This window comes from Gallinula chloropus, assembly GCF_964237585.1.
Source record: "Gallinula chloropus genome assembly, chromosome: 8".
Classification (NCBI taxonomy): domain Eukaryota; kingdom Metazoa; phylum Chordata; class Aves; order Gruiformes; family Rallidae; genus Gallinula; species Gallinula chloropus.
The window spans coordinates 19054786-19082710 of record NC_140093.1 but is presented as its reverse complement, the minus strand read 5'-3'; the positions used below and the strand labels follow the sequence as shown (position 1 = coordinate 19082710).

Below are 27925 nucleotides of genomic sequence, written 5' to 3'. Positions count from 1 at the left end.
GCTGCTGGTGACTTGCACACCTCTAAAAGCGTGCCATGGCTGTGCCACAGCGAGGCCGTGGTGGGCATCCTCCCTAAGGGCATGGGCACGGGCGATGCCCTTCATGGTGGAGGAAACAGCCTCAGCAGAAGTGCTTTTTCAGCTTCAGTTTCAGCTCTGGGGTGTCCCTGAGTCAGGGCTCCAACTCCGGGGGAAACCAACTGCTCCCAGTAGTGGGCTAGGAAAGCTTAGGAGGAGGAAGAGGGTGCCTGAGGCTGAAGGCTTTGTGAAGGGTATCTGGTGCCATGTCCTCACAGCACCTAGCTCGCAGTGAGGAGCCTCTGGCAAGGTCAGCCCCACTCCCTGGTACTGTTCAGTTGAAGCCTTTCAACAGGGATTAAAAAAACCCCTGTTTTTATAAACAAAAAAGTAATTAAGCACTGATAGGGCCCCGTGTGCTTTTATGTATTTGGCTGCCCCTTGCAGAGACGCTCTGGCTCCAGCCGTTCAAGCCGTTTCCTATGACTTGACTTCAAAACCAAACAACAACAACAACAACCTCCAGCTCCGCCGCGTGTTGGCCTGTACCGACCCCAATGCTGGACACACACACCCTACTCAGGCACAGGCGTGTGGACCCCCACACCGTTTACCAGGTTGTAGTTTGAAGGCATTGCCTTATTCCCGGGGTTAATTGCAGCCATCTCAGTTGCAGCCATCCTTCTGATGAGCAATAAACACTATCTCCAAATTGCATACATATATATACAATTATATGCAATATTTATGCATAAGTACTTATTGTTATATGTAATACTGACCTGTAAGTATATAAAATCAAGTATATAAGTATATAAAATCAAGGAGGAGTGAAAATCAGCAGAACAGCTGATGCTTCATTCAGGATTCCGTGTGAAGTAATGCTGCTCATTAAGTCTATAGTTAAAGGGTAAGAAAATAAAACCTTTCTCAATATTTCATAAGTACATAGAACTTAATAAAAAAGGTTCATGTAAATATATTTGATGTATCAGATGGTTGGCCCAACCATCTGATACACCAATGCCAACCAGGCATTGCACCTGGTGTGTAGCACACAAAGTGTACTGAAGGTACTCTGAAGGACTACCATAGAGTTTAGAGGGGAAGGGGAAAAAAGTGAAGTGCATAACGGGTCTATTTCTCTACATAAATTCAGGTTTATTGATGGACAACAATGAACACCATGATGTGATGCTGAGGGGGAAGCAGTGCTAAGCAGCCAGCACACAGGTCAGCTTTTCCACAATGTTTCCTTGCTCCATTCATTTGATCATCCTAAACTGTTTGCAGAAGTTAAAATCCTTCCTTCTGATACCTCTTGTACCCGGGAAATGCTGTTTATGTCGAGGGCAAACAAATCTTAACTGAATCTATACAGCTAATGTCTCAGCTCAGAGAACAAAAATAATCATTCCAGAAAGTGTTTAAGGTGAAAGCTGGCTAGGATTGTGAGAGGCTGGTGGCAAATGTATTTTGATGGTGCGGGCTGACGGTCAGACTGCTAAAGACACCCTCTGGATCTGTTTTAGGAATTGCTTATTAACCACTTCAATAATAAACAGACAGATTAGGAGCATGTAATAAAAGAAAATCCAGTGGATATTTCGTGCAGTATCCTTGAGCATGACACATTTACCTCATTCAAAATTTCTCTGTTGTTGACTCTGTAACTTGATTCAATGTTTACTTCACCTAATGAATTTTTTAGGGATCTTTCAGTGGCCTTTTAATGCTATAAATGCAGCAAAGATTTGCGTGGCATGGAAGGGTTTGGTTTGATTTCAAAATGTAAGCAGTATCAAAGGAATTTAAATTTATTATTATTATTTAATCTTCACTGATGAGGTTCTGGATGGCCGTGCATGCTGGAAGTGTTGTACAATGACATCGGAATGAAACGCGACCGTGAGCCTGACACTGCCAGTGAAGGATTTGACTCCTATATGTGTCTGCATCTATGTGCTGCAGTGTTGGGGATGGCTCCAAAGGTGAGTGGTGCTCTTGGAGGGTGCTGAGCAATGAATGGCTCTTGCAGCTCTCCCGTAGTGGATGCTTAGTACTAAGTGGTTGCAGGTCAAGCTCTAACGGGTGGGTTTAGCAGTAAATATGCCTGTTATTTCAACTCTCCTTCGGAGGGAAATGTCATGGTGTATTTAGAGTTTGCTTAATCGGATTTTAACCCTTTCATAAAGTCACACTAAGCCGGGAGCTCTGGCTGTCAGGGAGAGATCAACCAAGAAACTCGTGTCCTTCAGAGAACTCACCCAACCCTCCAGAGACCTGAGGCTCAGCAAGAAACAGTTGGTCTTTAAAAAGGTTCTAGTTTCTGAGCTAAAAAATACCATTTCTCATGGCTGAATTTCGAAGCGATCGCATAAAACACAAGAGTCGTTTCTTTGGTCTTAAGGAAGTAAGTTAGAGCGAGCCCTTGGAGCTAGCAGATACATAATGCTTCCAGGATTGTTTTAAGATACAATTGTTAGGCATGTTTAGAAAAGAAAAAAAAAAAAAGAAAAGAAAAAAGATCTTTCAAGAGCTCATTTCCCAGAACTTTACCAGCCAACAGCCCTAATGGGCTCACACCACACAGCAATTGTTGACTAATATTATGTGCTTTGTGAAGAAAAAAAAAAAAAAAGAAACAAACTGTTATATGTTTTCTTGTTGAGATATATTTAGAGAGCTTTCTTATTGTTAAGAGCTTTAGGAACAATAATCAGTGGTATGTCATTCTGGTATTGTTAGCAAAGTCCTTTCTATTGAATTTTCAAGATGTTGTAAAGTGAGATTATGTGAGTAGCACCTCTGGACACTTTTTCCCATCATTGTGTTGGTATCAATCGCTGACTTCCACTGTTTCTCCTGGTATTAAATGAAAATGTTGTTTCCCACTACGCTGATTGGAGGCTGTATAATGCATGACATAACTGATAACCCTACCGAGATTACGCATTGTAGGATTCGAACTGCGCGAGAAATTTGGACAACAAAGTAGGTGGCCACTTGGGCTGGGAGACAAAGTTTAAAAGAAAATGTACTGGGATCATTGTTTCAGCTGAAATGAAGAAACATTATAAATGGATAATTTATGAGCCTGATCCATCAGGTTTTGGAAAAAAAACTAGCTTTTTTTTTTGCTTTTTCCTGTGGGGAGAGCAGCTAGAATAAATCTTCCAAGGACAAGGTGCTGCCCTGAGACCCCCCAGCCTAACTCACCCCCCCCCAGTAGAGCTGTAGTAGAGCAGAAACCCACACCCTGCTGAGACTCCTGACATTTTCCAAAGAGGAAATATTAAAAATTCAGTGGCAGAGTGGAGGAGGAGGAGGAAGTTATGCTTTGGAACTAGCGGTGAGCTGAGAAAGCCAGATTTTTTTCAACTCTATAATAAAAAAAGTGAAAATAATGAGAGGCTTTGAGCTAGCTTCTGTATTACACACACCACCACTATCTGAGCAATGTAAAGAGCGACATAGGGAGTTCCCTTATAGAAGGTTTTGGCCAGTGTCGTTTCCATTACACCACGGCAGGTTGTTTTGGCTTTGCACTTATGTTTCAGAGGGTTGGTTTTTATTTTGGGGGGGTGACTGAGCTGACCCAACCCTGCTGTGCCATCCTGCTGATGCAGGATGTATGCTTCTTCTCCCCCAGCACCATGTCAAATTCAGACAGCTTCAAGATTTTTGATGAGGTCTGTGAAGTTTTTTGTTGTTGCGTTGGTTTTTGTCCTCATTGACCCCAGTTCATGCTCTCAGTTCTTCACACAGCGCCTTTCCTTCCAACTTTGCTCCTTCCTAACCTAATAGAGGGTGGCATATGCAAAGCTTGGCTTATGACCAACACAAGGGTCACTATGGCTGGCTTTCCATACTCTGTCATTCCTTACAAACAGGGCGGGGGGGAAATCTATTTACAAGTCACACTCCTGTCCTTCAGCATCTCTCAGCCTGGTCTGTATGCTCAGCCAGGACAGGGACAAATTCAGGTCTGATTCTGGCATTTCTCAGACGATGGGGTGTTAGGTCTAAAAAGTAGTTCTTGATCTCCCATTCAAAGTTTTTATGGATGAGTGTAAAGCTGGAGTGAGTCGCTCCATGCAGTGGTTAAGGTTTTAATAGCTCTTAAGTAATAAAAACAGCAGAACTGTTTCCAAAAAGAGTACCAGGGAATCAAGTCTAAATGTAATAAAGGTCTTTACTTCGTTACAGTGGATTGCAAAGTGTTTTGTGGCTTGTGGTTGCACAGAGCAGAGGGTCTGTAGATCCTTCTGAACTCAGTTTTTATTGCACGGCTGTGATTGCGGCTGACTGGACTTTGTATCTCTGTGGGTCCCCTCCTGAGACAGGGTAGGCAAGTGTCAGCGTGCAGGGACTTCACTTTGGTCTGAAGGCTGTCTCCTTGAAGACATGAGAGGCTGAGTGCTAGGAAAAGATCTCTACAGAGTATGGATGACACCAGAAAGGTGCCCTCCAGGCCTCTCAGTGACAGTTTTGGGCCTGGTTTTAAACTAGAAGGGGGTAGATCAGATGAGATATAAGGGAGAAATTTTTTACAATGAGGGTGGTGCAACACTGGAATAGGTTTCCCAGAGAGGAGGTAGATGTCCCATCCCTGGAAATATTCCAGGTGAGGTTGGATGTGGCTCTGAGTGACCTGATTGAGCTGAAGATGTCCCTGCTCGCTGCAGCATAGGGCTGGACTAGATTAACTTTAAAGGACCCTTCCAACCCAAACTGGTGGTTCTGTGAAAGAGTTGGGCCCAGTAAAACACCTGGTTGTGCTATTAGGAAGACCTTCATCATTTAAACGTTTGTAAGAATGATTTTGGAGTGAAGACCATTAGGCTCCATCCTTCAATATGGTGTTTTCATTTGGATCATGGATGATCTGAAATTGTGTCTGTTGCTAGGGTCTTCACATGAATCCTGCTGAAATTCAGGAGGGGGTTGTACTCTTAAATTCCTCTCCATGTCTCAGCTCATTCCTTCTTCTCCCTGCCCCCTATTCTACTGTATTAGCACTTTAGACACAAGCGAAAAAAAAACCCAAACCTCTTTATTTTGAGGGTAAAGACCTGCAGATGAGAGAAGAGACAACATCCTTGGGAGATGCCCAAGCCATGGCTGGTGTTAGTTGGGCAGAAGAGGCAGCTCACCACTTGGCCTCCCATGGTGGTAACTTTAATGCAGGAGGCGGTGCAGTAAGCTCCTGGCTGAGCACCCCAAGCTGTCTTATCCGTCGCTACTAAAAACTCTCACTCCACTATTTAACTTTTTCCAGGTAATTTTCTAGCAGGAGTTTCTCCACCAACCGCCCTTGGGAAGAGAGACAGGCTGGCGCGAGGGCGGGCGCTGGCCTGGACAAAGGAGCTGCTTTGCTAAATGACCACGTTAAGCCGCTGCATACCTCAACCCAATTAGCGGGGCTGCCTGGACCTTAATTGGGCCTGACACGCGCCTGCTGAAAGAGATTCCCCAGGAATTAAAGCGCTACTTCTCTAGTTTGAGTTGGCTGGTGATGCGAAACATGACACGATTTTGGAGAATTTTCTGTGCTTACCATGAAACAAATATGCCACAGGTATCAAGCAGGCTTTGTTTTGGGGCTATAATCATATTACAAATTGAACACTTCCACATGTGCGTGCTGGCACATCTACCCTCGGCTATCTCACATGTATCTGCCCCAAGGTACAGATGCTGAGGTCTTGACATAGCATAATATAGATCTAAATATATTTTCCAGATTGCCTTAGCACATGCTAATGAAAATGAGGAGTAAAGACCTGAAAGAAGCAGCTGTTTAAAATTTTCTTCAATCCCAGAAAATCAACTTCTTAATTACTGATAATTTAAGCCTCAAAATGACCACTAACCCTCTTCTCCCACTAGACCCTCCCGAGTTGGGAGGCCTGCTTTAAGACTCTTGGGCAAAGCTTTTTCTTAGAAGTGTAGCATTTCATCACATTTCTTTAGCCTTTCTGGAATTAATTAGTATTAAAATAAAGCAGGGAAAGGGAGGGTGCTTTCTGAAGGTGCCTTCCTTCAGACCCTCCACTCCGACAGCCAGAGTGGATACTGCCCAAGTCCTTACCCACCTCATTATACAACACCACTTTTGTATTTCCACAACCTTTCATAATAAAAGGTTCCCTGGACTTCCCCAAAATGGATGTATAGATATAAATAGCTTCCACTGCCATTGTCCATATGGATCCACACTCCTGGATCAAAAAAAAAAAAAAAGGAGGTTCTGCTTCTTGCACGTGGCAGCAAAAGGCTCTGTGTTCAGTCTGGTTTATGGTCATACCCGGGGGGCAAATGAAGTTTGCAGTAGTTTTGGGGGAAAAGGCTTCAGTCTTGCAAGAGGTACCATGAGTTCCTCAGGCACTGGGTGGCAGTGGGGCCTCTTTTCAGGGGTTATTTCAATGTTAGTCTGATCGCAAGTTAAATTATCGTAAAACAGTAATTTTTTCCTGAAAACTGTTTTCTTCTAGCAGCAAATTAGTCTGACTTGGGGGGAGGGGGAGGAATAAAGGAAAATAACAGGAATACAGTACTTTTTAAAAACTTTTTATTTTATGCTTTCCCCTCCACTCTCTCCTCAGCCTTCAGTAAGTGGCCCTGAATTAGAAAGCCCAGCCAAGCTCCAGCTGGAACAATTTTCTGTATAGAAACAATAGATGAATTAACGGGCTATTGGAAGCCACAGACTAGGTACACTCACAAAACTACGTAGCTGTTCAATGGGATGGGAAAGAGGATGGTTTTGGCAAGCTGTAAAATACATTTTACTTCTAACTGGAGTCCTGGCAAGATATGTGGTCTTTGACATGGAGAAAGGGTCTTCTGTTTGGTGCTGGATGCCTTTGTTTTGTTTAAATCATTACTGGAAGCATCTTTAAAATGAACTGGCTTTTCCACACCACTACATGACTGACCAGTAAAACCACAAACGAGACTTAATATAGCTGGAAGGCAGCAGAGTGCGTCAACCCGATCCAGGAGTTTGCAGCAATTCTCCGTATGTCTGAGCAAGGGGGACCTGACAGAAAGCTTTAAAGTTCAAGACACGCATGGAGCAACGGGCCAAACTGAACCACTGAGCAAAAGCAGCCTCACAAATATTTTTATAATAACTTCCCCTCCCATTACTCGGCAAATGCGGCTATTAACGCGGTAACACGGCAGGGCTGACGTGGGACCAGTGACTCGGACCCACAGTGCTATTGAGGATCTGGGCCAGGGTGAAATATTGATTAATCATCTTGTCATGCTGTTGCTTTGTTACATTTTGTAGATAGGAATTGAGGTGGTAATATGCAGCCCCTTCATCTAGGATGTCTACTGTATCAAATGGGAACGATTTGTTGACTTACGGGAAACTGCTACAGTGGGGTGAACAGTAGGATGCTGCTGAAATGAGCTGAAGGGTTCTTTTGACAAAGTATTGATTTTTTTCTTTTCTTCTTTTTTTTTTTTCCCTAAAAAAAAAGGTTAAAAAAAAAAATCATTCTCGCAGCAAGCCAAACTTGTTGGTCTTCCCTCAGCAGTCTGTTTGCATCTGGACAAGTGCATCTGTGTGCTCCATCAGGGAGAGTGTGCCACAAACACAAAAACTAGCCAGTTCCCTTTGGGGGATGAGATGGCTAATCAAATCTGGGTCTGGTTGTCAGCTGGTTCTCTAGGACAACTCTGCCATTGCGACAAAGCAGTGAAAACCCATGTCATGGTAAGATAGCTACACAGAGTTGAAGGACCCCTCTGTTCATCACACCCTGTATGCAGTGTTGCTGGATGAGACACTTTGACATGAGAATACAAAGATTAAAGGCTCTTGATGGAAACCTCATCCTGGGGATTTGATGGGATGGTGTAGCCGCTCCCCAATGGTCAATAAACCTGGCTATGTGCAGGTTATTCTAACCTATAGCTCAGCTCAAGGAGTCCTTTCCCTGACAGTTATATGATGGGAGTGTGCTACCACTATAACCCAGAACATTAAACCCAGGGGAAACCGTCCAACCCTTTCTCCACCTCCAAAAACCCCTTTCATCTAGGGCAGATGAGGGCAGAGCTGATAAGAACTGTCATTGCATCAAATTAAAGGGGAAAACGATCTGGAAAGTTGTTTGCAGATAAAACTCGACTTGATTAATCTATTTGTTCTCTTTATTTGGCAGAAACCTAAAACCAAGTTTCACAGTGACTTTAACTGCACTAAAAATAATAGCCTATTTGTGCAATTATCTGCATGTACCTGACCGTTGGATTGAGCCAGTGAGGTGCGTACAAGAACATGCACACAGGGTTTTTTTTTATTTAGCTTTTACCACCCCCAGGTGTGGGTTAGGTTTCCTACACGAAAACCACCATCGTGTAGGCCTCACCTTGCCATCGGCCCGTGCATGAGGCCCAGGAGCTGTTAAGTGCAAACTGAAGCAGCCTGTGCCTGTCCTCGCTGGGTTTGGGCTCACCACCGTAGCTATGTGGTGGTTACAAAACAAGTCAGACCTGGGCTGAAGGCAGCAATTGCACATACTGGTTAATCTGAAATGGAAATTATGGCTCTGGTGAGCTATGGAAGGTGTTTGTGCACTGAAGCAGGCCTTGCCTTTGGCCAGGAGACAAGGTCCTTTTGGCCTTAGCAGCGCCAGATTTAACCAAAGCTCCTGCAAATCATATTTCCTAAAAGCACCTATTTCCCACTGGGACAGTGCTCCATTTAATTTGTAGTTTGTTACCAACTGCCCCAGGGTTACTGGTACCCAGCACCATGCTCCCTCACTGCTTGCTCTTCCTAGCTTGATGGCAATCCTTGGTCCCACCACACAAAGACTCCACACTGTGCCACATCCACTCTTTGGAGTCGTTTAAACGTTTTTGGTTTTTTTTTAAAAAAAAAACAAACCCTAACCTTTTAAACCTAGCCTTTAAAAAAAAAAAGTCACTTCTGTGCAGCCCCATATGGTACCTGCAAAGACCAAGCTGGAGGTGGCAAGCAGGGACAGACATCCCGTGGTCCCCTTCAGAGCTGCCTCAGCCCCTCCTCTGCTCACGGGAAGAGGAGGAATATCTGCATCACCTGGGCCAATGCTGACTTTTCCAGGACATGCCAGCCCCTCCGTGGGCTGTGTAGAAGACACAGGGCTTTGGACCCGACATCAAAGGGAACACTCAAACTATTATCTTCCCTCTTATTTTCCTTTTAGATTCTTAAGGGCTCATTTAATGCAGCTGAAGGTCCGTTTGCCTTCACAACTATGGGTTTTTATCATTCTGGCAAGTGAATGGTTTGCAATCAGCCAGCCAAGTTGCTGCTTCCCAACGCTGTCCCCGTGAGCAGCATCATGCATCACCGCTCCGGGTCCAGGCTCCACCAGAGCATTTGAAGGTGACCTTGCACCAGTGCCTCCTGGAAAATGGGTGGAATAGTTCTCTTTTCCAAGGTAGTGTTTTCAAGCTTTGAAGGACAGACCTAAACCCCTCCAACAGTCGATTGAGAGATTCCAGATTGGAATTCCAGATTGGATTGGAATGGCCATGCCATTTATTGGAATCTGGAATTCCAGCCTGGAAATTGCATGGCCAACTCCAAGATGTTTCACAGTGCCCCATCCTCTGGTTACCCGTATCCTCATCATCCCTCAGACAGAGTCGTTGCTCCTCAGGCTGTGGGTGAAACAGGCCATTTTCCCCTTGACCCAGACAAAGCCAAGACAAAAAGGAAGAAGATCCCTTCAGTTTTGTAGTCCTTTATTTTTTTTTTTAAGTTGATCCTCCCATAGTAATGTACTGAAATGCGTAACAGTTACATTGTACAAAGCATTTAAAGAAAAGTACCTCAACTTGCCGATTATTTCAAAATGAGATTATAAACAAAAGGAAAAAATAAATCTGGTCCCTCACTAAAGGCCAAAAAAAAAAACCCCAAAAAAATAACTGAATACCTTCCGTTATTTATTTAATTTTTTTTTTTTAAACATAAATTTGGAACACTTCATCTTACAAATAGGATTAACATGAACATAACATCACACAAGCTCGCAGACAACCAGCATAAAATATTGGGTACAGGTTTTTTTTTTAATCAGAAGAATCATGCTTTCATGAAGAAATTATAACTGTTTATACAATTGAATCAATTTACTGTATTACAAAAAAACCCCAAAAACAAAAAAACCAAACTAAGTCGCATCTATTAGTTATTTAGTTCATTAAAAGGCAAAAATAAAATAAGAGAGGAATGTAAGAAAATTTCAAACACTGTTTTGCACTCCCATATACACAGATCAGTTCACCTCACTTCTTTTTTTCGAAGTACATGGGTGCCTTACATCGTAACGCAGTGGGGGACTGGAGCAGTGCTGTTTGTTATAGGAACAGTGCTATTTTAATCAACAAACAATCGTTTGCCAACAAATAAATACATGGTACACACAACACAAAGAAGAAATTAGAGGGTAGGGAGGGGGGGAAGGAAACAATACAACAAAATAGTGACATGATTGTCGAAAATTAAAATCTCCTCACAATGATTTGAAATAGTGGTGCTGTCGATGAACGCGGTGCTTTCACGGAATTATCTGGATGATTTAGCTTCTTGGAGCAGTGAACATTCATAGTTTACAATATACACAAGCCTCTTATGTATTGTTTCTCAGAGTTCATTTTTTTTTTCCTTTCTTTTTTTTTTCTTGTTTTTTCCTTTTTTTTTTAAACAATGCAGTTGAGAAGGCAAAAGAATTACGGAGAGAACAAAATATTCCCTGTTACTTCTTTCTACGTTTACGATGGATAGTGTGCATTTGATAGAACTATTTTCTTCCTTTGAAGGGCTAAAATGCATAAAGCTTTAATGAAGAGATTTGTACATAAAAGCAACTGTTCCCAATCCTGTGTCAAACTATCTCATACAAAAAGAAAATCAATTCAGTTCCTACTTTAAAGGAGTGCCCATGTGTGTATCAATGCAGTCTTAACCCTTTTGCCCCTGCCCCTCAAAGCCGGGTGAACTGGAAGACACTTTTTCCCGGCCTCCTTTTACATAATCCACTGAAACTTTTTTTTTTTATTTTTTATTATTTAAGTCGCATTGATCCTCCAGAAGTCAGCAGCTGCCTTTGCTGTGCAAAACAAAATATTGAGAATAAATAGTTTCTTTCTTTTTAAAATTATTCAGTTTAAGGTCACCGGACTTTAAATGAGTGACCCTGCAGATTTATAAGGCATTCTGCTCAGCAGTCTTTTAAATAGTCATATATGAAAGAGCCATGCTACTGGTTTGGACTTGGTCCCATTCTCGGTAAGACTTCACAATGTCATACGTGACTGATGGATTGAATGGCGCTGGATTCTGCGGCGGCTCTCGCCATACTGTGCCACATATTGGGAGAAGTGTGGGATGCAGAATGAAGGGAGTCCTTGTCGGAGAGAGAGAGCATCATGGCGTAGGCCTGGACGGGGAAAAGAAGAAGGACAAAGAGGTCATGATCCCACGGCGTGGATCTGAGCTTGGACCCGTGCCACCCCTACACGGTCAGGGCATCGTTTAGGCTGCAACTGCTAGTCTCAATTTACTTAAAAAATATCAAAGTGCGTTAGGTAAAACCACTGTCAACCTCTTCACTGACACTTCTGACTCACTAATAGCAGCAATAATTTCTGCTTTCATCTGGCTTCATGAAGCTCTGAGAAACTTTTGATAGTAGACAAGGTCCCATAGTCTCCTTTGCCTTCAGACTCTTGGCACAAGAGGTTCCTTTTAGGAGCCTGAGGAATCACATTATTGCCGGGTTTGTCCTGCATTTCACCAGGTACCCCAGCCTTCTTTGCCAACCCTTTCTACGGGCAGTTATTAAAACAAGGAGCTTTTTTTAAAGGGGCTAAAAATACCCACTTAAGAATTTTAAACATTTTTTTTTTTAAAATCAAGAAATAGCAGTAGGATATCAGTTTAGGTATTACTGTTTCGAAATCGTGTTGTGGACCTCGAGGCAGTAGCATCCAACAGACTTTAAATAAAACCCAAAAAGCCAAGCTAGGCAGGAGATTGAGTCACATCCTTGCGAGGCTGCAGCTAAGCTCCACAGCATCAGTCTGAGTGCACCGGCTGTTTGAAAGCAGAGAGGGACTATTTCTTATCACGGCATTTCTGTGGGTGGCAGGGACAAAAATAGCAAAAAAACCCCTAGGAAAATTCTCAGTATGAGGGACCAGAGCACCCTGCCACATCTCCTGGGCACAGTGGGAGCCGGGGTAACAGGGGGAGGTCAGGGCAGGCTGAGGTTTGTGGACATGGAGCCCAGCCCTGTCTGACAAAGCTGAAACGACCTTGCGGGGCCACACACTAAACGTTTAATCCTTCTGGTATTTGGCGACAATAATGTTTTAACTGAGTTAAGCTTTTACCTGGGATTTGGATTTCCTGTACAATGGTTGTTTTAGGTCCTCTGGCAGCTGGGAAGTATTGAAAGCTGCCAATTCCGCTTCACTGCATTGATTTTCTTCCATTTTCCTCATTTTGAGGCTATCCGTGAAGTGCCTTATGTGGTCCAAAGCCGAAAGTCCAGTCTTATTAAACTCCTCCTCTTTATACCTAGGAAAACACCACGGAGGTTTTAGCACCCATTAACCAACCCTCCCTGCGTTCCCTCGTCCTCTCAGATTTACACATCTGAGCCATTTCCCTCTTTTTTTTATGTTCATAAACCACCTTGCCCTGTGGAATCAGGATCCTGAAATAAAAAGAAATTCCCCTTTCTTTTCTAAAAGAGGAGAGGGTGGGCAGTGGGAGCAGGGGAGGGAGAGGTCTTCTCCCTCCTGGTGTCTCCACAGCCTTTCACAAGACCATTACGGGAGATGCAGGCTGGTTTATGGAGCAGATAACGTCTCTCCCATGAATGTTTCCTGTCTCACCCAGAACCCGACAATAGCTCCCCAAGCACATTTTTCCACTTAAGGACCACAGACTGGATGAAGAGACCGAAAACAGAGCTGGTATTGACCCAAACAGAGGCACACGTTGCTATCGTGACTGGGAAGCTGGCTACTTCGGACTGGTTCCCACAGCGCACAGTTTGGTGCTGGCACTCTTGTATGGCTCATTGTTTGTACTTCACGTATCGGGCGCACCAATACTCGGAAGGAACCAACCTGCCAGGGGAAGCTTTGCAGTTCATGTCCAAAGTACTCGTTTCCTCGTAATCCTCCTCCGGGGTCCCCTCGTGCATGTCACTCGTGACAGGCTCTTTGACTGCTTTCCCTGCAATTTCGTTCTCTTCATCTTCTTCGTCCATCATTACTTCATCTTCTGCCTCTTCATCATCCAGCAAATCTGAGTTCTGGCTGGCTACCATGGCTTTTTCATCCTTAAAGTGGCTGCCATTCATTCTGAAAGTACCGAAACAAACCCAAGCAATAATCACAAACCAGTTATGGAACTGAACAGTCAGAAAGAAATCCGAAAAGGATCTGTCCCAGCAGAATAAAATAATCTCCGTATTTTATATCTTGTTTAGTTTCAGACGTTTCAACAGTGCTGGAGAAAATTTCACTCAAAGTCAGTGGGACGTTACAGTACCATCAGCTCGGGGCTTCCCTGTTACCCTGTTGGAACTACTGTTTGAGCAGAGGTATGCTCAGATGTCCATTCCAAATTTTCTCACGCATTATTTCATCTCATGTTTTCAATCATATATGCAGTCTGGGTAAAACAACTCATTGCCTTTTAACAGAAGCCGCAGGGGCCAAGAAACTCTGAAAATGAGATCTGGCATTTTCAAAAATGACATCCAATACTGCGTTCAGAGTTTTAAAGTCAAAATTACATGCATAGTTAATTTTGCACACTGCCACCCATTTGGAAGCCATACTACTTCACTGAGCGTATGGATTACATACATGGGAACCTAAGGGACTCCAGCTGAAGGCCTGAAGAGTGGTCTGCAATACTGCCTCCAAGCTGAACTACATTACTGATTCAAGAGGTAAGAAATAATGAAAGGAAAGGTCATATAGCATTTTAAGAGCATTTAATCTTACTAAATGAGTAATTATGGCAATGCACAAATGGAAAGACCATTTGGTCTACCTGCTGTTACTGCATTCTCTTTATCTTTCACATAATTACTTCTCTTAACTACTTCCTACAGGATTTTATCCAGGACATAATATCCACGCTGATGTAGGGGATCGTTTGCTAAGGACTTCAACCTTATGTTGTGTCTGCTGTGGGAAAGGAGAGACAAAGAAATTTGCCACTGTGGCTTCAACAAATCCACAGCCAGCGGTACTACTGGTGTGCAAGGGCTGAGCTCGCTGGAGCCGCGTGAACTCACGCTACCAGCGTATCTGCTCCAGTGCGTTACGTAGCACAGAGGCCTTGATTCATCTATTGTTCTCATTGTGCCAAAGGTCCTTACTCTTCCAGGAATACAGTTATAAAAATGGAAACTTTATTGTCTGCCTGCCATTTGCTTTCGGGTCCGTGTGCTTCAAACTGTGTGGGACAATATGGAATACACCGAAAGTCTGAGCAAGATAAGGATGAGCCCTAGAAGCAAATTTGGTATTTAATGCTGGACTTGGCAGACATAATTTCTTATGGAGTGTACACAAGTGAAAGATAGTTTCTTAGGCCACAATAACATTTTCCCTCTAAACATAATAATTTCATCTCGTTCTCAGCAAATTCCAGCTGATCGTCACGAGTTTAGCATTGCCTTTGAAGGATAACCCAGGGAATGGTCTGTTTATGTCACAGTACCAGAAAATACAAGGCTGTGCAGAGTCAGAAGAGCTGAAGCAGCCACCCCCTCTAAGATAATCAGAGCAGCATCACTTTATCATCTTTTATTTAAATAGGCAGAAATAAGAAATTGCTGAGCACAGTTTGGGCTGCCAACTTGGTTGTTATGCTCAATTGAGGCTGCTAGAAATGAAAGGGAGATGGACTACAACCAAAGTAACAAAAGCCATGTGATTAAGAAAACAGATTCTCTAATTATGCTTTCAAATGCAGCAATTTGCCAGGGATAAAATATCCATCAAGAGCAGTCTGAAGTGCCAAATTTAGAAAGGAAACACTGCACAACCCAGCAACCTTTTCACTTTGCTGACTTCCTGTCGGAGGACATGTTGAGACCAGATGTGCAAGGAAAAAAAAATCCCAAGCCCTCATTGCCAATCAAGATGGAATGAAATTTGAATATGCATGTAATCACTTAATCCAATACTTTCGTGGAAATTGTGTTATGTCCACCATTTTCATCCCTTCACAAAGGCATCTGGAAATTGAGAAGACGGTGAAGTTTGTCACCAACAGCAAGACATTTTTGATGCTGCTAATGCCATGCCAATTCTAAAGCACCAGGAATGCATAATGCAAACCCAGTCTCAGAGAAATATGCACCGCTGACATGCATAGCCATGCTACAGCCTTTTCTTCTTAGCTGTATTTTTATTAGCTGAAAATTATTTAGCAGTGGTCTCTCTTCTCTTAGTTCAGAAGAACTGAAACACTCGTACCCTTAATAAATCTTAACAGGAAAGTCTCTCCCATGCCAGAGCAGTGTGAACTACCAACGCCTACACAGAGCCTCATGGGCTTCTTGCTAGTCAGCATCTTGCTTGGGATTGAGTTACGTGCAGGAAAGGACTTTCAGTTAGCATGTTTCATTTAATCCAAGGGTTTAGCCTGGTCTACTTTATTAATTACACATTTAAACTGCATGTAAATCATAAGGCTCTCTACAGTTAGCCACAGGATGTAGCATTCACCTGCTCTGGTGGGAATGTAAAGCAAGGGGATTTTTCTGACAGACTTAAATCACCGACGGGAACTCGAGAACTGAGAGGTCCTGCTACAAAGAGAAACATGCTCATAGATGAACCTTCTGTCCAGCACCTGCCACTGGGAATATGCTCACACACGATGGGGAAAGAATGACCACATTTCTTTTTTGTGAGGTGGCTGAAATAACTGTTCAAAAGTGAAAAAACAAGTTTAATCTGGGAAAGGGAGAGCGGCACCTTCTGATGGCAGATGAGTCGCAACTTACCTCTCCTCTGAGTGTCGGGGGGATTGATTGTTGTGGTTGCTGTTTCCAATAAAATTCCTAATTTCTGTGAAGTAAGAGTCTTCCTTGTCATCTAGGATTGCCCCTGTGCTTTCCAGTTCTGAGTGAGGTGAGGATGTTGCAGTACCTTAAAGCAAAACAGAGGGCGTCTGGTGTTGCTCCTTTACATGTTCTGTATTTAGCCATTTAAATCAAATTGAAACTGAAACGACGGCTAAAATGGCCAAGACCCAGATAAATTCATCACAGCAATCTATCAGTAAAACGGGTAATTAGAAGGGAAGTATTACTATTCATTGGTGGAGGTGGTTTCCAGCCAAAATGACTGCCTGCATGCTGGGTGCCATTTCCATGGTTTCTAATTGGTTTTGCCAAGTATCTATTTCAACATCTCCCCTTGCAACTCCGAGACCACCAGTCAGTAACAGTGTTAGACCAATGGCTGAACTGAGCAAATGGAACTTCACTTTAGCTACTAATTATGCAGATTTGCTTGACATACGGAGCAGCCATTGACATAATCACCCAGGTTCATTAGCACCGAGAGACCAGTGACAGACGTCTTTCTCTGCACGTGGGGGAATAGACAGTTCTGCATTCACTGCAGGTATCTGGTGACTTCCAGTGGAGCAAAACAGAGACTGAAAAGACGTCAGACAGGGTTTTTATTAAACCCTGTAGATACCTAAACCAGACCAGCGATATCCGCAACCTGCTGCTGCCTTTGCTGCTGCTGTGCGGTGACCGATTTGCTTTGGGGCTTGGGAGGAACCATTACCTCCATAATAGCTAGTGCTTTTCAGCTCCTGACAGTGGGAATATTTTAGAGGGTGCCAAGAAAATCTTTTAGAGTCCCCCCTGAGACTCTAAATCTAGGACTCATATTGAGAGCCAAGTGATTGCGGAGATGGGATTAAACCAATTTTCCCAGTCTGTTCACAAAACGCTATGGTTGGCTTAATTAAAACCAAAAGAAAAAGCATCATCCAGTGGTATTAAGTTATACAAGGGTAGAGTTTATGCTGGGATTTTCAAAGCACTTTAAATGTCAGCAGAGCTTAGGCACTTACATATTTTCCAAAAAACCCCACTCACTGGAGCAGATGCCGCAGAGCAACGTGTGCCTGTTGCCACTTGGTAGGAATGAAAGGGAACATGAGGTCCTTCTACATGAATGCTGACAGTACGTAGGGCACACTGGAGAGGGAAAAGGCATACATACCAGACATGTTCCCATTCTCGTGCTTTTTTAGATGTCTGTCAAGATTGGTTTGTTGACCAAAACACCTGTCACACAAGTGACACTTGAATGGCTTCTCTTTATTGTGGATGTTACGGACATGTCTCTGCAGGTTAGAAGATATGCTAAAGGACCTGTCACAGTATTTGCATCTAAAAAAAACCAAAAACAGGCAGAAAAGGGTTTGTTAGTAGCTGGAAATGTAAAATTTGTCCTAAGAGAGACGAAGCACCTTCTGGGCTCAGCCTCAGTCGCAGATCCTCTGCCCCCACTGAGGCAAAACCCTCCCTGAAATAAAGACAAGTTTTGGCTCAGTAATTGGAGGGCCGTGCTCTTGGAATGGAGATGTCACTTCTACGATGGGGTTTTTAGCTTCGATTCACATTAGGCTTTATATTTTAAATACTGCCTTTAGGAATATGTGTAATATTTCAGAGTTAATGGCATCAAATTAGCTAGGGCAATTGATTCCTGTGTTTTTTAAAACTGTTGCATGCAAAGTTGGGAAGCTTGAAAACAGTAGAGCAATAACTATTGTTTCATGTGCTGCCAATACAATACAATTAAACACTTTTGGAAAAAACATGAAACAGATCCCTTCTAACACTCAAATAAGGTAAAAAGAGCTATTTCTTTTCCTATTCTAAATTATACTGTGTGATTAAATCTTTTCTTGAGGAATTAGCTTGCTTGATTGCTAATCCCAGAGGAAATTTGGTTATCTTGCAAAAACCAGCAATAAACAATCCCAACCTTTAATACTGTGCCAATGTGAGTAGTTTAGTCTATCACTCTGGTACCAGAGGCATCAATTTTCATACTCTGTAGCGATTTAGAGTCCCTAAAGCCTTTACTGTATTGCTCTTTAAGCCATTACTAAGTCATACTATAACTATTCCAAATTCTCTGTCTGGCAACTAGCCAACAGTCTTCACCACTTTAGATTTTCAATCTTTTACTTCTCCTGTGCTTCTCTTACGCTTGTCAATGATGTCAATTTTTTTTTTCAGTGCTGAAATCATCCATTATGCTACTAATTGCTCGTGGCTTTTATGTAGTGGACGGGTATAACATGCATCAAGACCTCCCTTCAATAAAATTAGATGTGAATCTCATTTCCCATAGAGAGTACAGGCAAAAAACATATTGTTTCCTCACAAACAATGAGCTTACTCTGCTCTTTACAGCTCATAAAATGCAGAAATTGGTGCATTTGTTTTACTGGAACATGAACTGGCTTCCTTCCAGTTGATTTAAATTAGCCTTTCATTTTCAATAAGGTGAAGCTTCTATAGACATTTCTGCATGTCACTGTCCTGGATACAATATCACATACATATTCTTATCAACAAGAGAGTACACCCACGTGGGTTTTGGTTAAGCAGACCTCAAAAAGGATCCAGACTAGGCAGGAAACAAATAAATACAGTAATGTAATTGCAACTGGGACCTTTCAGAAATCGGATGATTGACAAAACACCAACTTTACACTGCAAATAATACTGCAGAGTTCTTGAAATAATAATAATAATAAAAAACCCCATTCTTTTGCAAGGGAAAATATGACCATGAGCTCTACTGAAAATCACTTCAACCATACTGATTCAGATGTGCCAGGTGTCCCACAAGGAGAAGGCAGGACTTGCAGACAGTCCATGGGTGGCTGCCTACGCCAAAAGTATTCCACTAACTAGGTCCAAAAACCTTCCTCCATCTCCATAGCTGCAATGCTGCAGCACCCAATATAGCTGCCTTTGTCTCAGTGAGCACAAAATGCCCTGTTTGAGACCAAAACTCGATGATGGACCATCAGTGGGCTACTAAGGAGCACGTGCTAGAGCTGGCCAAGCAAGGCTGTTTAACACTCCTCTCCTTGCTTTGTTCACTTGACCACACCAGACATGGGTAAAGGGTAACGGTACCTATAGGGCTGCTCTCCAGTGTGCGTCCTCAGATGCCGTGTTAGGTTTGCAGATCTCGGGAAAATCTTGCCACAGTATCTGTGATAAGAAAAGTTTTGATAAGACAGCGCAACTTCCAGTGATGTCATCCCAGTTTGAGCTGCACTGGATGTACAGCCCAAGCTGAACCATTAATATGTGGTGCCATTGGCATTGCTTTGGTGCAATGACACTTCGGTAAAAACACTGAGCAGGTACAAAGGATTGAGACACACACAAGGATGGGACTGGAATAACTGGCACCAACAAGCTGCTCCCGGGTGTAAGCAAGGGATTTAGGAAAATTTACCAGTTTTAAAGACCACCCATAATTTTCCAAGCTCACTAGGTGACGGTCACACTCAGATTTGGACTCAAGAGAATCTGTTATTAAAGCCTTGGATTTCTGGCTCCTTGTAAGCAAATTTCCAACCTTTCAACCAATTCTACGTGTCAGCAAATGTGACATCACTCTGTGCATTGAACAGGATCAGAGCAGACAAGACTCAAAGACCTAATCCATCAAGGTATGTTTCTATAACAACATGTCTTGAAAGAAGGTGACATGTTTTCAAAAAAGATCAGATAAACCGATATGCCAGTGGCAAACGCCTGTGCATTCTGGAGATGCTATAGAGACCTAAATAATGCAATTTAAAAACCATTCTCCAAACTTGGTGATATGTCACAGGAACAGCAATGGCCAAAAGAAATATTATCTTGAGCCCTCCCACCTCCTTGAAGTAACACGTTAATAGGCGGTTTCTAAGTGGCCCCGTTCTATTAATCACATTCAGCCCGTTTTTGCACGGGGAAAGAGCACACACACAGCGCTCTCTCAAATGCATGAGGGTGCTGGCTGCTCCACGTGATGACTTTGAAGATTGCATCCCTTCACTTTTAACATCCCATTCATTTTTTTTTTTCTCAACGTGATGTATAAGCCTTCAGAATACCCACGCAGCTAATTCTACCCTCCTCAACAAAGCCCTCATTCATTTTGGCTGCACGTACAATGACTATCTCCATTGTATTTTTTTTTCCTTCTTTGAGTCTGTCCACATTAAGTCCTAATAAGTATGTGTTTTATCACTGATCCCTCTGGATATTAAAACCAGAAGCCTGAGAAAAAAACCATGCCTGTAGTTTATGATCAAAAAAATCAATAATGAAAGCACACTTGTGCATGTGAAAGTGATGAGAAAAATTTGGGAACAGGAATTGTTTATATAATAGTTTCCACCTCATTTATCAAACCGGCATGATACGGGGCAAACTCCAGGAATTTAATAAACAAGAAGCTCAAAGTGAAATGCTTCCCATGTTTTGTTGGGCACAGAGAGCCCTGGAAGACCTGCCATGGTCCCCATCAATGGTCCAAGCAGGAGGGATGTGTGAGCCCAGGAGGGTGGTGTGGGGTGGCCTGGCAGATACCTGCAGGTGTAGCGCTCCTTGCCCTTCCGCAGCAGGGTCTCGGGCAGCGCGCTCGGTGGCGCGCGGAAGTTGAACATGGACGGCACCGACTGAATCAGCTCGTTGGCCTCCGGTTTCAGGGCACTAAAGCTCTCCAGCTTCTCAGCCATGTTTTCTATCGCTGACATCTGCAACAGAAGACAGCACAGAGTGTCACTGTGAATACTGCTTCAGATTTCTGCCTTCACTGGAAACCCAAAATACAAAGAACATACACTGCCAAGGTAAAAATAAAGCCAGTGTAGAGCTGCAGTCTCAAAAATGGTGGCCATGACGTTGTCCCACGTGGAATAACGCCCATAACTGCTAAGCAGGGTCCTGTTTCTCTGCAAGGCCAGCATGCAGCCAAACTCCTGCCCTGACCACTGTAACGGAAAGCTGCTTCCACATGACATCTAAATTGGCCAGTGATCATTTCGTCATTTTTAAGCCACAGCTATAAAATTCCAATTTACGCAGTTATGCTCTGTGGATGTGAGCCTATGAGTCTATGCATCCCACTTACCGAACCACTGGCCAAATCAATAGAAAATTAGAGATCTCAACAAGAACTGAATCCTCAGCATTTGGGGTTTTTCTAAAGGACTTGAAGAGGACAAATATTGCAGAGGAAACATTATGAACACTCTAGCTCAACCAAGGGCTGTAACAAGCCAGATGCAAAGAGGCTCCATCAATGTGCCACCCACATGCAACTATCCAGTCCAGTCTTCTTGCCCATGACAGTCAAAGACCATGAAATAAATCCATAAGAAGTGAAGCTTTGATGGGTTTGGTGCTGCATATTTATGTTACCCATTAAATGCCTACCCTGTTTTTCTACAACCTCTTGATGTTCCCAGTCTACTATTAGCTGTTTGTGAACCCTATGTACTTTGAGATGCCTCCACTCTAGGTTAGCTGTCTTAAAGGGCTTTAATATTCAGGGAGTTGGCATTAAATAACTTTGAGAAATGGTTTCCTTTAAGGTACTGAGTATGAAAAAGTGCTCCAAAGCCTCAAACCCTGTCACTTGGAGCATTCAAGACTGCTGTTAAGCCTACTGAGAGGTGAGAGAACCACCTATCTCCCCGTAAAGCCACAAACAAATGGGAAAGAAAAGAAACCCAAGATCTCACCCATAGAACACAAAAGCCACACCATGAGCCCTACACAAAAGGCCCTTCCTTTGCTGGTAACAAAGGAAGACATTATAGGAAAGGCAGGACGCTGAATGCTCCTCAGCCAAGCACACCTTTGATTCTTCAGAATCCACACAAATCTACTTCAATTGTTGTGATTTACAAATATTATTTTAATGGCAAGAATTACAGATTTGTGCGGGTTTTAAACGATTGTATTTTCATGGACTGATCTGCATGTTTGTCTCCTGAACTGACTGTTCACGTGCTGGTTAGCTCCAGCTTTGTGTTGGTTTTTTATTTGGGTTGGGGTTTTCCTTTTCCCCTTTAGCCTGTAGCCTGCCCTCTCATTTCATGCTCAAATTCCTAATGCCGAGTACAAATTGCAATGTACAGGGTACCACTGCCAATTTGCCAAGTGTCTTTCATCAAACATGGTGCAAAGAAAAAAAAAATCTCAGAGGGAAGTCAAGATACATTTACTTGTCAGGCAACAAATGTGAAAGCATCGTGAGGCAGTAGGGGCTGTAAGCTCTGGGGTTTGATTCATAATCACTCAGCTGCTCAAACATTCTCCACAGATGCAAGTGGACAGCACATTTGTCAATATGAAGGATTTTGACACGTACTGATCACAGGCATGAGATATGTAATGATGATGCTGCTGGGAGAGGAGGTAATTCTATCTCGGCACCGAGATGTCATTATCAACCCATACAACTCAACATTACCATATATTTCTTCTTACAGGACTTCATCTTTTTCTTTAGTCAGAATTGATTCGTAAAGCTTTTGCAATAGACTTTCCACTGCCTTTAATTCCTTCTAATTGCTCCCCACAAGAATTCATTTGTCTATTTTGCAGTTACAGAAAACAAATGGTTTGAATGAAAAATGACCTTTGGCCTTGAGGCTGATTAGCAGTGACAAGACAGTGCATGGGTTATGATAGCACATATTTATGGTGAAGAATAATAAGGGCATCGAGCAGTATAATAAATGTTTTATTTATGTATATTTAATATTCAAGTCAGTTTCATTATCTAGTGGGTTTAAATCATTTTTGGATCTCCATTTCTCATGCACGTGGTCCTCTGAAGTAATATATTAAAGCAACTATTTTCCCCTTTACATTTAAAATGGCTTAGTCATGCTGATTTTATCTAGTTCTTATTTCCAGGGTTTTACAGAGGAGAAATTGAGACGGATTCTTCTCCAACGTGCAGCGATGCAGATCAGCGCTACCTCCAACGCTGCCTCCAGGATTACATCAGTCCCAAAATAGGTATGAAATCAGCACTTCATCTCAAATCCCTCATTCAGAGGAAACACGAGCACTTCCAATCATTTTAAAGTATTACTCACTTTCCAAAAATATGTTTCTCACCGTAGGAATGACTATTGTGGTTGTTGTTTGGGGTTGGGGTTTTTTTTTAAGACTGATCTATGGAGTTACCTGGTATGATTTATGTTTTACAAGGAAAGCACCAGCCACGACAAGAAGTGCTCAGCCCCAAGCCTGTGCTGATACAAGGCAGTGTCTCCCCACTGCTGTCAGGCCATAGCTGTTACTATCTGCTGGATGCTCCCAAGAATTAAAATCTGGGCATTTCCTTAGGAAAGCCCACAGTGTGCTGGTGCCCGGGGCATTTGAGATGCAACCTCTACCATGACCTGGGCACCCAGGCTGCGTGGGCTTGTTCCAGCCCATAAAACCTTGCCAGCCCAGACCCACAACCAACTCTCGATTACTTCACAGGAATTAGAAACCTGCAGCACAGACTTTTGGGAAGCTGGTACCCTGGTTTAAAGCAGTGGCCCCAGGGGATGCACGGGAGGGCGGGCAGGGACAGACCTTCTCCCCAGTGTCTTCTGTCACGCACCAGCAATGAGAGGTGCAAGAGTATTAATTAGAGGTTGCATCTCTTACGGTGTTGAGCAGCCATTGGTGGCTGCTGCTCCCATTCATTTGGGAAAACCCTTTTCGAATCCATGTCTATTTTTGTCAAGGAGAGTTCACCAATTTAATTAGGTGCATATGAAAAGATACTGGCTTTTGTTCCTCCTAAGCCTTTTGCCTGATAATTCAGCTGGGTGCCCCTCTTTTTATTTTTGGTATTGTTAAAACTAATGAATAACCATTTCTCATTCAGGTTCTTCTCACCATTCATGGTCTCATAGAGCTGGGGCACAGCTCCCTTGGGCATTTCTTTTCCAAGCTGAAAAAATCAAAATCTACTTAGTCTCTTTTTGTATGGAAGCTGTTCCCTACCTCTGATCATCATTGTTGCACTTTTCTGTGTCTTTTCTAATTCTACCATGTCATTTTTGAGAGGGACTTCAGCTGTATTCAAGACCTGAAGGCAGTATAACATAATGATGTTTTCAATTCCTTTCTGCTAGGCACTGGGGATGATATTTTCATAAAACTATTGACTTCAAGATCTTTTTCCTGAATGACACAAGTTAAGAGTCACATTTTCCCCTAGTATTACCAGGTACTTACTGACATCGAGTTTTATTGCTATTTTAATCCCTGGTGACTCAGCTTTCTCTGAATCTTCCACAAAAGTTTCAGTCAGCTTTGAATTTAGCTATTCTCAATAAATAATCACAAGTTTTGCCCTTTGCCTGGTCACCTTTCTTTCTATTATATACAGACATACACCTAGTTCAGATCCCAGTGACACCCCTAAGTGCACTCGCTGACAAATCTTCAACGATCATAAAAATCATTCCTCTATTCTTGCTCATTTTTCCTTAGGTTTTTTTTTTTTAATCATTAACACAAGTTAGGACTTTCTCACTTCCACAAAGAAACTCCCTCTTTCAGCCGAAACACAACCAAAGTAGCTCTTACTCCTACAAAAACCATTACGACTGATTGCAGAGCTCCACAGGAGCTGCTGACCATGGAGCAATTCACCAAGCTCCTGCAGCAATCCACCAAGCTCCTGGAGCAAGCTGTTAGCAATAGCATCTATCCTGGCAGGTTTGATGGGGTCTTCCGGCTACCTCGTCTCTCTGGTGATGGTCCCTGGGGACCACCAGCAAGGCAGGCATCATACTCAAGGCTCCTGGCAGTGTTTTCAGGAGGGGTCTGCACCCCAGCTGAGTACCCAAGGGCTGCAGTGATCCCTGAACGGGGCACGGGGAGGAAGGCACAAGGATGGTATTAGTGTAATTACCACGTCCATGGAGAAAGCTCTCTGAGGAGGTTGGAGAGCGAGAAGATCCTATTACATATTTTACATACAGCTATTACCTTATGGACAAGTCATGTCTGCTCCTAATCTGAGATCAGTGAATGACAGTGTTTTATATAGAACAGTAACTTTTGATTTACATATATAAGAGTTGTTGATTCTATCTAAGTCCAGATGTCTGGAAAAGGAAGCAGCTTCCCCCCACCTCCCTCGGGCTCCCTGAGAGGCTATTAACCTCCTACTGACGCAAACTAATATGCAGTCGCAATTCCCCAGCTCCGGCTCAAAAATGCAGACATTACCATAATCGGCTAAAACAAGTATTTATAAACATTTCAACAGGCAAGATAGCATCAGCAGGGGCCTTGAATATTTGTCTTAAAATTTATTAACCAACAGAAGAAAAAAAAAGCGGCATAAATAAAGGGAAGGTTCCTTGCTGCTGCTTTTTAAGAACAACCTGATGATATGAAATAATCTACAGGACAATGTCATGAATTACATGACCTCATGTTTTACAGACATGACTCCTTCATTGCTATTATCACAAAACCAACTGACTTTATGGCTATAACTCATGGGAAACAAACAAAAAAAAAGTTTCAATGTTTGCTTTCTATTTTTACTGGTGTTATTTAGAGAAATCTTGAAAACCCAAATACTAAAGCTCAGGATTTCTTCCTCCCCGGCTCAGGTTATAAGACTTTCTCTAAAAACTATGACTTGTGAATTTGTGGTCTTGAAACTGTGTATTTGGACATCCAGCCATGGAACTTGGCTCAGCCTCAGTCACGTTCAAGAGACCTATCACACATGGCTGAGCTTTATGAAGCAGTAGTGAGAGACTCCTGCTGATCTGCAGCACACTTCCACAATAACTCTATTTATATTAATGCAGTCGGTGAGGATTTAGCTGATCTAACAGAAGGGATCGTGTACTTAAAATCAGCCCAGTAAAATAAAAGCTTTGTTAATGCACTCAACATTTTTTTAATTTGTTTGTAAAAATGTTTTAATTATTTACAATGATTCTCCATAAAGCTACTGCAAATAAAGTCTGGACCTCTTTACAGCCACCTTCTCCTGATGGGACCAGAAGGGGATGAACGAATCTACAGACTAAATAAATCATGATCCATTCAAGAGAAGGTGTTGCCCATCGGTTTGCACTACAGGGTTCCTGCCAAACAATGACAAACAATCTGAAATAATCCTGAAATATATGGCACATGCAACCGTGAATTGAGATAGAAAGGCTCGTGTGACACACGCGAATCTCCCAAGATGAAGATTCATCCATGAATCAGCATCCTGCTCTAGGCACTTTATGCATTACACACCTATTTCTGCAGCAGCTGCTCAGTGTGGTCAGGAGACATATGCTCACCAAAAAGAAAAAGCAGGACGATGGAAAATTGAGGACCAAGCCAAGGTCAAGGAAATCGGGCAGAAGAAACAGACTGCACAGCTTCCCAAACGTGCCCAGACAGAGCCACTTCTCTGAGAGCAGAGGATTTAGGGGACGGGGGCCAAATCACAGATCCTACTACAGCCCCTTCCCATGTTACACTGAACTCCCTCTACTGCTAAGAAAATGTTTGGGAAGCACCTCTTGTCTCTCCAGGTGTGGTGTCTAACCCTCCCTCATACCTGTCTAGCTCACTCCGTACCTACGGATGCTGACCGGAGTTCCTCGGTGCCCACCTGGCTCCTGCCAGCTTGGGATCCTAGTGCAGCCATTGGGGCTGCACAAGCGATTGCTTTACAGGAAAAAAAGGGGATTAAAAGCCAGGCAGACACAAAGCCAAGGCCCATCGCTGCTTCTGAAGTGTGCCGTGGAGGCTCACAGAGGACAGCGGGGCTAAGCTCTGTCTGCTGGGGCAGCACCTTTGAGGGCTTCTGTGCCAGCCCCTTGGGGAAGGGACCGTGGGGATGTCAGATCTCGTTGTGTAAGACTTCATCTTGTGAAATCAGCCCACACCGCACTGCGAGAGTGAGTCAGGGCCCGAAACGCAGCCGACTGGCTCCAGCTCTCCCCTCCGAAGCCCAAAGGTTGGGAAAAATCTGGGATGAGTATTTATGGGTTCAGTGCTGCAGCTGGGGAGCCAGCAATGCAGGAGCAAAACACGGTGTTACGTGAGTTGCATCTGCAAAAGCAGTTGCTGTGGGGTTGGTTGGGGGTGTTTTTCATGAACAATTTAGACATATTAAAAATAAGGTTTTATAAAAATAGAAGAGCAAGATCAAATGTAGCCCACAGTACTAAAAGCACAATTCCTATTCGTGTAAGGGGGGCGATGTAAATACACACGCAGGACAAATTTGACCCGAACACAGCAAATAAATGGGGGTTTTATTTGTGCTTTAAGTACAGTAATGAGCAATTAAGCTCAAAACTTCAAAGCTATTAAAGAGACTAACTCCCAGTGAAGTCAAAGAGAGACAGAAACGTGAAGTCCTCTGAGGCTCTGCATTTTAATGGCTTGAATGTAGATTAAATATTTATAACTATTGCAATCTAACGAGATTTCAGCCTGAAATTTTCAGTGCAATCTCTGAAGGAAGCAGCTTGGAACAATTTCAGTTAAATATAAACAAAGGCTGCGTTTTGAATCTCTCACTCAGGTAAAGCTCCCATTGCCTTCACCAAATACAACCGGCAGGATTCTATAGGTAAAAATAAAGCCAATTTGACATAAGAGGATATTTATCTGCTACAGCTACAACACTCTGTGAGAAAGTGTGGCATGCTCCGTAATTGAGTGGTAAGTTACCTTTCATATTATATTTTTCTTATGCAATTTATATTTCACAATGATTAAATCAAAAATATAAGCAATCAACTTAC

At 42.9% G+C, this 27925-nt stretch overlaps 1 protein-coding gene across 5 annotated transcripts in view; it reads right to left on the bottom strand.

Annotated features, from left to right (window-relative positions):
* Positions 1-11294: 11294 nt before the first annotated feature.
* The window catches only part of MECOM (MDS1 and EVI1 complex locus), a gene marked incomplete at its 5' end in the record, with an annotated part of 335868 nt that continues 319237 nt past the window's right edge, over positions 11295-27925 (bottom strand). For all 5 annotated transcript variants that reach the window (XM_084267720.1, XM_084267722.1, XM_084267721.1 and 2 more), the window contains 7 exons: positions 11295-11474; positions 12430-12616; positions 13174-13410; positions 16080-16224; positions 17320-17489; positions 19260-19337; positions 20712-20878. In XM_084267720.1, the coding sequence (XP_084123846.1) occupies positions 11340-11474; positions 12430-12616; positions 13174-13410; positions 16080-16224; positions 17320-17489; positions 19260-19337; positions 20712-20878 (1119 nt within the window). In that variant the 3' untranslated portion in view covers positions 11295-11339. The remainder of the gene's footprint in view (positions 11475-12429; positions 12617-13173; positions 13411-16079; positions 16225-17319; positions 17490-19259; positions 19338-20711; positions 20879-27925) is intronic.